Source organism: Myotis davidii, unplaced genomic scaffold, assembly GCF_000327345.1.
Source record: "Myotis davidii unplaced genomic scaffold, ASM32734v1 scaffold168, whole genome shotgun sequence".
Lineage (NCBI taxonomy): Eukaryota > Metazoa > Chordata > Mammalia > Chiroptera > Vespertilionidae > Myotis > Myotis davidii.
Genome location: NW_006383016.1, coordinates 7,274,246 through 7,285,749, shown reverse-complemented (window position 1 = coordinate 7,285,749; position 11,504 = coordinate 7,274,246). Strand labels below are relative to the sequence as shown.

The window sequence follows — 11,504 nt, the reverse complement described above, 5'->3', positions numbered from 1 at the left end:
GGGGAGTGTGGGGAGAGGGGACATGTGCAGGGTTAAGGGAGTTAATGGGGGGGGGGGAGACATCTGTAATACTTTCAATAATATAAATTTTTTTAAAAAGCAATAAACCAGAAATCCAAGCTCAAATTGACTCTTTAATGATATAACACTGTATTATAAAGTCCTTTTGCTGGTATTGAGTTTGTAGAAATAATTTTATTTAGAATGTAAAAACTAGAAAAATGCCAAAGTTAAGACTGAGAGATCTTACCTTTCACTCTGTATACAATAAAATGGCAGTTTAATAGTTTCCTGTTTTGAGAATTATTTCATATTATTCAAACATTTCATCTACTGTGTATAAATCAATCTTTTAAAACAATCGTATTTACAATGTACTAAAGAAAATCTCTTTTCCTTTTCTTTTTAGGAGAGTGTTCCAAAAGTGGGGCCAAGTCAGCCTCCTCACGGTGCTTTCTTTTCTTTTTCTTCTTTTTATGGTCACTCTGGTAACCACTGGAGTCACTGCCCAGAAAAACAGGGTCCTGGTTCTGACCTTCCTGGTGCTTCCTCTTTGGCTCCTCCTCCCAGAGGCCACTGTGCACATTATCGACCTGCAGGCCCGTCTCTTCCCTCAAGGCGACATCTGGGACATCTGCTAGCTCAGTGACACCGCCCTCCACTTCATCTGGCTCTGGGTCTTTCTTCTTTTTCTTTTTCTTCTTCTTTGGTTCTTCCTCCCAGAGGCCATTCACATTCATGGTGTTATCCACCTGCAAGTGTGTCTCTTCCCTCAAGGCGACTTCTGCGACAGTAGCTAGCTCAGTGGTACCACCTTCTACTTCATCTGGCTCTGGGTCTTTCTTCTTTTTCTTCTTCTTCTTCTTCTTTGGCTCTTCCTCCCAGAGCCCATTCACATTATTATCTACCTGCAGGTCTGTCTCTTCCCTCCCAGTGACATCTGAGAGATCTGCTAGCTCCGTGGCACCACCCTCAACTTCATCTGGCTCTTTCTTTTTCTTCTTCTTCTTCTTTGGAGGTTTTTCAACAGCTTCTTCAGTCCCAGTTTCTGTTACTTCTTCGGAATTTGCAGGGCACTCGGTTTCTGAGCTAGAAATGAACAGTTTAAAAGTTTGAAGAGCAACAAGCAAAAACAGAAGAACAAAAAGATCAAGAGTATCCCAACCTGCTATGATTTTCCTAAGCGACAGCGTAGGCTGCATCCTACAGTGTAAATTTCAAACGGTCTTTCCTATCATCCTTCAGCCCTTTGAAATGTTAAAATTACTGTTTCCCAAGAACTTCTCCCAGACTGCTTTCACACATGTGAACGACATGAAAAGGTTGTCAAAACATGGCTCCTAAATTCTGGTTTTGTTCACAAAAAGTTGGTCCCTAAATACTAAACATCACAATATCCAGGCTGATTAGCCAAATTAACATAAAATAGAGAGAAAACATACTTCTGTTACCTATCAAAATAATGGAGTTTCCTGTCTACTTTCTCAATCCTTGCTTCAAATAATTTCATTGTTCTTCCTAACCTCTGGTGAAGCACATTTCACAGTTGTGAATTATTTTATATCACTAAGATAAAAACAAGGCTCAATGAAGCCACCTTCTTTCTAGAACTATAGAGAGCACTAGCCACATATCTCACTGAAATTACTTAAATTTAAATAGCTATAACTTTTAAATTTAGCTCCTCAGTCACACTAGTCATATTTCCAGTGCTCAATCGTGAGGCTACTGAATTGCACAAATACAGCACATCTCTATCATAATCACAGAAGTTCTATGAGACAGCTGCTCTAGAACTTGAATCCGCACTCTGGTTACTTATCAAAGCAGAATCTAGAAAATTGTTAAATTAATATTAGCAGTATTCCAAAAGTTTCCCTGCTCCCAAAGTGAGTTCCTATAGAGCCAAGCTCAAGATTCAAGATCAAAGTAAATCTTATAAAAATTTCAATAGAAATTAAATGGTCTACCTGGTATAATGACAATCAAATTATTTTTGTTTCAATCATGTACAAATGACAGCAGGCTAATAGTTATTCACTATGATTAAACTGTTAGTTTCAAGCTCAGGTATCAACTATTTTAAAAAATTAACAACTAGAAACTACACAGTAAAATTGAGTTATTAAAATACAGACATTTAGCTAGATGTAGAGCTTTAGAATATTTAATGCTTTGTCTTAGCACTTAAGATAATGATTTACAATGACTTTCTGATTTGAAAGCATAATTATTATAATAAACATTTTTTTAAAGAGGGCATATGGTCTCTAAATTCAGAATTAAATAGCAACATTTAAGTATCAAAATGACAATAATGTGAGTAGGAACTGACCTGGTGATATTTAGTTTTCCCCGAATGCAGAATACTCCAGCAGCGTCTGAGTCTAAACGAAATACTTCAAATTCTAGTTCATCGCCCACATTTATCTCCAGGGTCTGCCACTGCTCAGTTGGCATCTGCTCAGGTTTAGGGATGGAGGCATTGAAACACCCATGTACTAAACAGCCAATGTGGCTGGAAGACATTTTATTAACTATACCCTAAGAAGAAAAAAGAACAAAGAACATCAAGAAGGGACCCAAAGAGTTAACAGATAAATCAAACTTTATAAGCTTCAAACTGATCTTCAAAGTGAAAACATCAAAATAGTATAATTTGGTATGGAAAATATTTATCTCAAAATTTACATGTTATATTAAAGCATTGCTTTAGAACACTGTAGAAAGCTCAAACTTCAGTTAAATAAGTAACTGAATATCAACTGCCTAACTGGATAAACAATTACCCTCCCCTTTGCCCCCTGACATTAGCTCCCATCTAAGCTCCCATCTAAGATTCCCACCTTAGCTCCCATCTAAGATTCCAAGGGGAGTGGAGCACCTACAACCACACTGAACCGAGCAGAAATTACTCTTTGATATGACCTACATGTAAAAAGACCACAAGGCAGGAAGCACATGCTTTTTATCACTAGGATCCACTGTCTGAACTTCAAAGCTTAAAGAGCATTCTTTAATGACTAAATTGCGCATGATGTACTAGTAAGCAGTCCTATTAGAAGACAGCTTACCCTTTATATGTAAATCTTGAACAGTTGTTTGGACTAAATTACAAAAACACTAGAAGCTTAAAAACTAAGATAAAAGGATGTTACTATAGAATTTTAAGCTTGAAATAAAAATTTCCAAAAAACGTAGTTTTCTATTCTTCCTCTAGGAATCAATATAGGTAAGGTATATGAATAAAAACTCAAAATAGTTTAAAAATTCATATTTTTTAATTATAGATTTTTAAATAATATTAACATGTATAATGTCAGCAACTCCTTATACATAGGATAGAATAAAACTTCCTTTTCAGTCATTATCAGGAGGCAGGTGTCCACAATGGTACCTTCCGCAAGGTCTGGGAAAATATGGTACATCTGTAAAATGGAGTAATATTCAGAAATAAAATGAAATGAGCCAACAAGCCATGAGAAGATATGGAGAAATCTTAACTGCATAAATGGTAGGTGAAAGAAGACAATCTGAAAAGGCTACATATTGTATGATTCCAACTATATGACATCCTGACAAAGGAGAAACTATGGAGATAGTAAAAAGATCAGTAGTCCAGGGTTCCAAAGGGAGGGAGTATGGATGATCAGGTGAAGCACAGAGGATTTTTAGGGCAGTGACCAATTATTCTATAGGACACTCTAAGGGTGAATGCATGTCATTATACATTTGTCAAAACCCATAGAATATAAGAATGAACTCTAATGTAAGGGGCATTATTGGCTCAACAACTCTAACAAATGTACCACACTAACACACAATGTCAATAACAGAAATAGTGTGTTTGTTCCCTTTTTTCTGTACCTCTAAAGCTGCTGTAAAAAATCAAGTCTATCAATTCAAAAATATCCAATAGGGCAAGAAAAATCTTTTCAATATGTGGGTCTGGAATAATTGAATAGCTAATGGGCAAGGAAATGGATCTCAAAGGCCTACCTTACACTATACACCAAAAATTAAAGCTTGAATATAGACCTAAATGGAAAGGCTAAAACTACAAAAATTATAGAAGCTTCTAGGAGTAGACAAGTTTCTTAGATAGGATCCAGAAAGCAATAACCATAAAAGTATACTATGCTGAATCGGACCTCACCAAAATGAAAAGCTCCTGGAAATGCTAACTAAAACCATTATGAGAAGATACTATAAGTAAAAGACTGACAGCACCAAATGTTGGCAAAGATGCATAGCACCTGGAAGTGCTGTATGGGAAGTTAGCCTAACAGCAGGTTTTTCATAAAGTTAAACACACATCTACCCTGCGGCCTAGCAATACTGCTTCTAGTTTTTTACCTAGAAGAAATGAAAATGTACCATCACAATAGCTTTATTCTAATAGCTCTGGACTGAAAACTACCCACATGTCCCTCAATGAAGATGGATAATCAAATTGTAGTATCTATAATAATAAGAGCATAGTATGCTAATTAGACCGGACGTCCTTTGGACGAAGCCAGGGCTTCAAGGGAAGCCTGGGCCCGGGTGCCAGAGGGAAGCCAGTGCTGGCAGCTGGAGGAAGGAAGGCCTACTCTTGCACGAATTTCATGCATCAGGCTTCTAGTATTCATATAACTGAATACCACGAGTGTTAAAAAAGAAACAATACACGCAACAGTATGGATGAAACTCATGGTGAGCAGAAGAGGCTATTTTAGATTTTATAACGAAAAATCCCACTACTATGGAATTCTAGAACAGGCAAAACTAATTTATGGTCAATAAAATCACAACAGTAGTTGTATCTAGGATGAGAGACAGGACTGACCAGGAAAGGGCATTCAGGTCATTTCTAAGGACACACAATGGTATATGCCTTTGTCAAAATTAATTTAGTTGCACACCATGATCTATACATTTTATTGCATGTAAATTATCTCATATTATTAAACATAAAGAAAAATTGGAAAAAGTTGATTGGTCAAGAGTATTTAAGGACTGGATATTGTTGTAGAAGATAGAGTAATAGGCATAATTTTATTTTTCATTTCATATTTTCTTTACAATTAGAATGTTATTTCCACGGACATGTTTGCATTTGTGATAATTTAGACAAAACAGATGACAGTTGAATTGGGGGAATTTTTAACTACAAATCTACTGCCAACTTTAATAGTTGAAGGCTGGTTGTAGGATTCCAGTTTGGCAGTCCAAGTATACTATTTCTTCCAGTTTAATGGATATTGAAAAAAAAATTTTAATTAGAAATGCCATGTAAATCTTGTCATAGTAAAATCCAAGCTATATTTTTATTAACAGTATCAACGCTAAGTTATTGTCATTAGATTAAACAATTCCTCTAAAAAACTTCAGGTAAGAAAAAATTATATACAAACATATAAATATATATACATATATATATAAACATATATATACACACATACACACATATATATATGAACATATACACACACAGAACTGCATATGAAGAGGATAAATGGATATAATTCAGATTTCATGCCAATTTTTGCATTTCCAGCTTCTCAAGGCATAGTACGAGTAGTCTCACCACCCCCCATCCTGGACTTATTTTTATTACCTGCCTGGCCCCACAACCATTTGAATTTGCAACTCCTGTTTTATATACTACTATATGGTTTGAATCTTTTATAAAGAAATCATACTTATAATTGGGAAATTTAAAAATAATAAAAATGGATTTTTTTTTAAAGAATGTGTTCTTTTGTGGGTTTTTTGTTTGTTTTGTCACTCCTCACTCGAGGATATTTTTCCCTTGATTTTTAAGGAGAGTAGAAGAGAGAGGGAAAGACAGAGAGAAACATCGATGTGAGAGAAATACACTGATTGGTTCCCTCCTGCACAAGCCCCGACCAGGATGGAGCCTGCAACCAAGGTATGTGCCCTTGACCAAAATAGAGCCTGGGGCCCTCTGGTCTGCAGGCCAACACTCTATCCACTGAACCAAACCAGCTAGGGCTGATTTTTTTTTTTATTCCCTTAAGTTCACTTTGGTGCTATATGAAAAGAATAAATTGGAGGGACACATACTCTACATGCATGTGAGTTTTAGGATGGTGACGTTTCAAAACGTACCTAGGTTGAAATAATGGAAATTAATTTCCTTTTATCTTTTAAAATAATTTTTAGTTACCTACAATAACAGTCCAAAAGTATAGTTTCTTAAGTTTTCAAATTACATAATTATATAAAGAAAGCTACAAAAAAAGAGACATACGTACCATAAGCTTCTGCCCTGGTTCAGGACAGAAGATAATGAAATCGGCTTCAATATTAAGATGAATGTGTCCTTGATCATCATAAATATCTCCCAGTTCACCCACTACTTTAATGTTATCATATGCAATGGGGACACCTAGAAGGCTGTTAAAAAAAAAATAAAGAAAAAATTGTATTTTTTTACCCTTTTTTACCTAGCATTGTCATACTGTTTAGAAATTCTGAGTCCAAAAAGTATATCTCCTAAATATAACCAACCAAACCAAAAATACCATATAGCATATTGGTTAGCCTGTAATAATTTTAGTAGTCCGATTTCACAATGTTCCCAATATATTGGCTAAGTTAAAACTGATTTAACCTAACTTTAAGATAGGTACCCAGTAATGTCCAATTATGCATGAGCAAAAAGTTGACCCTTCTTCTCTATTTGCTACTCATTTGGATTCTAGTCATGCTAGAATGAGAGGAAAACCTGGCCGGTGTGGTTCAGTGGTTGAGCATCTGCCCATGAACCAAAAGGTCACTGGTTCGATTCCCAGTCAGGGCACATGCTCAGGTTGAAGGCTCGATCCCCACGAGGGGGCATGCAGGAGGCAGCTGATCAGTGGTGTTTCTCTGTCATTGACGCTTCTATCTCTCTACATTCTCCCTTTCTCTTTCTTAAAAAAAAAATCAATACAAACATATTTTTTTAAAATAGTAATGAAAGGAAAAAATAGGACTTGGCAAGAAAAAATATATTTTTCTAAGTATGACTGAATCAAAGAAATTTTGGCATTATTCAGCATTACCAAATTTCTGTACTAGATGCACATAGCAAGAGAAGTATTAAGGTTAAAGCTGAACCCCTGAACATTAAAGCCAATGACTTTTAGAGAAAAATTCCAAACTGCAACTGTTGCTTAGTAATGCTAAGAAATACAACTATATTATTGCTGAGAATGACTGACATTTTAGTCTATACGCTTGACAGTCAGGATTAGGGGGCAGCTACTACTGCAAAAAGTCATTTCCAGGTTCTTAAGGAATTATTACTAGAGAGGCAGACCTAGTGGCTTCCACTACCACACCCAGAACTTGTTCTAGAAAACTTTCCAGGCCGAAATCTATCACTCCTTCACTCCTATAGGAATCCATGCACAGTATGATCATGGTTCTTAATCTCATGTATTGAATCTATCTGTATATATGTTTGGATTCCACTAAGACCCCTTTCAGAGACGAGAACATTTTTGTTGAACTCAATATTCTAGAGTAGTCTATATACATAAAAGGCTGATACGCAGCATCCCCTCGGGAGTTTGACCAGGAGTTCGACTGCTCGCTACGACACACGCTGACCACCAGGGGGGCAGCACGGAACAAAGGAAAGCCCTAACTGGTGGCCAGCAGCTGGAAAGCCCCAATCTGCCCTGATCGCCAGCCAGGCCTAGGGACCCTCCTATCCGAGCACGAATTTAGTGCACCGGGCCACTAGTTTATATAGAATAAGAGAAAGAATTTCTCCTAATAGCAGGTGTTTAAACAAAAACAGCCAGGAGCCACTGGAAAGGAACTTTAATAACTACTAAATTGGGGGGGGGGTGGGGGGGGGGGGGGGGCCTCATAGAGACCACTCCAGAAAGCACAATTTTGAGTTGTTAATTTCTGATTGTGGCTTTCCTGAGCAGGACCACCACCACTGAGACAGCATTAGGGGCACAGAAAACACAGAGTTAGAGAGCAAGGTGCTGAAGGGGAGTGGCTGCCATATTAGACAGAAAAACAAAATTAGGACTTTGTTTCCCCTAATCAATTATTAGAAGGTGAGTCTCAAGTGTGGGAGGAATACTGCTGTCCCTTAGGAGGCATTCGGGGATTTGTGGTACTGACCATGGTTGTGACAATCACTGGCTAAGGCCAGAGATATGAGACATTCTACCCTGTGCAAGACAGTTCTGTACAATGAAGAAATGTCCCTAGCTCTGCATCACTTTTGAATGAGGGGATAGATTGATTTATAAATAGCTGGGCATAGAATCTAATTTAAAAAAAACACATTAATATTAAAGTAATTTTTGCATGGTTTTAATATGCATTATAAATTCCAGGAATGTAGCTGGAGAGATTTAAGGCTAGACTGTTTTGTGTGGAACTTTACTGAGAATTTCCCATTGTTTCAGAAAAGCATTAGACAACTGGAGACACTGTGTGTGTGAGGTGTCAACTCAAAACCCCTGCATCAATGTACTTTTGTAACTGACACACAATGATTCTAGGTGTAGGTGTGGGAGGCATCTAACTACTTCATTCTTCCAAGTAATCATGCTTAAGCATTTCCACACTGAAATGCATTTTACTGTACGGTATTAGAGCACTGCATGTATATTTCTTTTATTTGTAAATGTTTTCCGGATACCATCCTAAGTAGGTTACAGGTCTGGGTGGCAGCCTTAAGTTTAAATAGACGACAATTAAACCAAGTTTAAGGGCTGCTTAGATTGCACATTTAAGGCTTCTACAGAACTAGTGGGAAGGAACATTTACCACCTTCAACTAACTCAAGAGAGAAAGCGAAAGAAACATCGATGTGAGACACAAGGATTGGCTGCCTCCAGCATGTGCTCCGATCAGGACGGGAATCGAACCTGCAATCCAGGTAGGTGCCTTTGACTGAAAATTGACTGGAAATTGAACCTGCAACCCTTTGGTGCGAGGGCTAACACTAACCACTGTGCCCACCAGTCAGGGCAAGATTTTTTTCTTAATGGCCTCTCAAAGATATAACTTAGAAATTACGTGATTTAGAAAACTACTTTCTCTAAGCAAAATTTTCAAAATTGATATGAAATAGCTTTAAAAAAATCCTGTCTTTGGGGAAAAGGGTGGAGTCTGTCAAATGGGGGATGCTGCTGAGATAACTTGGACACTACTGAGAGCCATTCTCAATTCCTTCCTTTCCCTCATTTGCTAAACAAAGAGAAGCAAGTCCTCTTGCCGCTACATCAGTGGTTCTCAACCTTGGCTGCACATTAGCATCACCTGGGGATCTTTTTAAAATCCTCATTTCTGGGCCTCATCCTCCGGAAATTCTGTTTCTTTGTCATGGGGTGGGGCCACAACATTAGTAACAAAGAAACAGAATTTCCGGAGGATGAGGCCCAGAAATCAGGATTTTAAAAAGATTCCCAGGTGATGCTAATGTGCAGCCAAGGTTGAGAACCACTGCTCTACAGGATGGCCCCAGTCGGGAGACAAACAACTACACCTGATGCATGGTTGATTGCTATTACAACTTCCTGCCTGTGCAATGTTTTGCCCCTCATTAGTAATGCACAGTTGAATGTGTGGTGCCTGACTGCCCTGAATACACTGGAGTCTTTAGCACATCCCCCAAGTAAGATGTGTGTGTGGCAGGGTGAGGAGTGGGTGAGGTAGGGTGGGTGGGGAGCTGTTCAGAGCGCAACCTGCTCTATAAACTGACATGGCAACACTGTCCAATTCATTTAAAGGAACTACCACCCAATCAGTTCCTAGTCTCTCTGGTGGAATGGCTCCTATTGGAGACATGTGGGTATTTGCCCTGCCTAGCCTGTCAAGTTGAGGCATTAACTGGTTTCAGAAAGTTGTAAAACACATCAAACAGTTGCCTATGTTTCCACATTTTCTGACCACCTTGTATGTCCATCCTCTCTGAACTGGTCTCCTGTTTACTGTGTCACCTCCTTGAAACCAGCGTCTAATACTGACAAATCATAACCAAACTTGCAGTTTAAGCAATTTCCCATGTCAATGTTCTTTACGCCCCAAAGATCAGGGATGTGTATTACTCTCTCAAGAGTGTGCCAAGTTTCAGAGTTAAGAGGATATTGTGCTATTCCTGGTTAAGCCAAAAGTAGAAAAAACACACAAAACAAACAAAAACTGGCAAAGGCAGGAAAGTAGAGCAAAATGGCCATCCTCTCTGGGTTGTCTGTCCCCAGCCTGTCTTTGACCCACTGCCCTCCTCTCCAACTGTACCCATCGTCCTTCCCGACATAAACCTCACTCCAGTCACTTAACACGTACAATTCTCTGGTCAAAGCACCCCATTTCCCATCTACCATCCATTTGTTTATGCCACTCTTTCTGCCTGTAACGCTACCATCTCATCCTCCTCCTGGTAAGTTGTTCTCAAAGGTCCTACGAAGGAATTCCCACTCATTATAAATTAATAGACTTCTGCCAAATTTTAACACTTCGCTGCATTTGGCTTGCCTGTATACCCCTAATAGAGCTTAAAGTTCCTTAAAACACAGATCTTGTTTTTTCTCTGGGTTTTTTTTTTCTTTCTGTTTATACACCCCAACTCCCTACTATACAAAATAGACATAAGGTGTGCTGGTGCTTGGAGGAAGCTGTATATTCTATTTGACTCTTAACCTGTGTTAAGGTTCAGGGTTCTTTGAGAAAGTGGAGAAACGTCTGGATACTCTGATGAAGAAAACTGACATGGGCAAGTCCTGCAATTTCCAGAGGCTCATGAAAGTCTTGAAGGGGGGGCGGGAAATCGCGGGAGAATCCACTGGGCCGTTTTGGGACCCTTGCCTTGGAGCCCAAGCAGATTAGAAGAGCATTAGATCCATCTCCCCACCCCTCCCCGACCTCTACCCCGGCAACTCGGCGTTTCCAAGTTACTCTTCAAGGCCTTAATTCAAATGCATCAGCAGCAGCAGGTGTTTGGTGATTTTATATATATATATAATTTCTCTCAAGAGCAATAGGCGGGCCAGTTAAACGAAATAAAATGCTCTTCAAAATAAAACTAATAGTATTTCTCTCATCCCCGATCAGATCCACGGCCATGACAACAGCATAGCCCTTCACCGTTTACAAATAAAAACTGTACTAAGGCTTCAACTTTCTATAGAATGAGCGAGAATCAACTGAAGGGCCACATTCCAAACACATGGAACATTTTCCAGGACAGACCACATGTTAGACCATAAAAAAAGCCTTAGAAAATTTAAAAAGATTAAAATCATTTCACACATCTTCTCCATCCACATTTGCAGTGTTATCAAACTACAACACACACACACACACACACACAAACACACCTGGGCCATACGGTCTCCAGACCCCCCGCTCCATTCTTAGCCCAACACCCCGGCTTCTGGAGCGAGATTCCCCCCAGCACCTCCGCCGACACAACCCCACCCCCTTCACGCGGTCCTTCTGGCCGGGGACAGGGACCCGCACGCAACCCGCCCCGGAGGCACCTT

At 38.9% G+C, this 11,504-nt stretch overlaps 1 protein-coding gene across 1 annotated transcript in view; it reads right to left on the bottom strand.

Moving 5' to 3' along the window:
- Positions 1-114: 114 nt before the first annotated feature.
- The window catches only part of TWISTNB (TWIST neighbor), a 16,554-nt gene continuing 5,164 nt past the window's right edge, over positions 115-11,504 (bottom strand). Inside the window, exons 4-6 of the mRNA XM_015558133.1 lie at positions 6,261-6,452; positions 2,336-2,544; positions 115-1,089 (exon numbers count right to left, since the gene is read on the bottom strand). Coding sequence (XP_015413619.1) covers positions 378-1,089; positions 2,336-2,544; positions 6,261-6,452 — 1,113 coding nt within the window. The 3' untranslated portion in view covers positions 115-377. The remainder of the gene's footprint in view (positions 1,090-2,335; positions 2,545-6,260; positions 6,453-11,504) is intronic.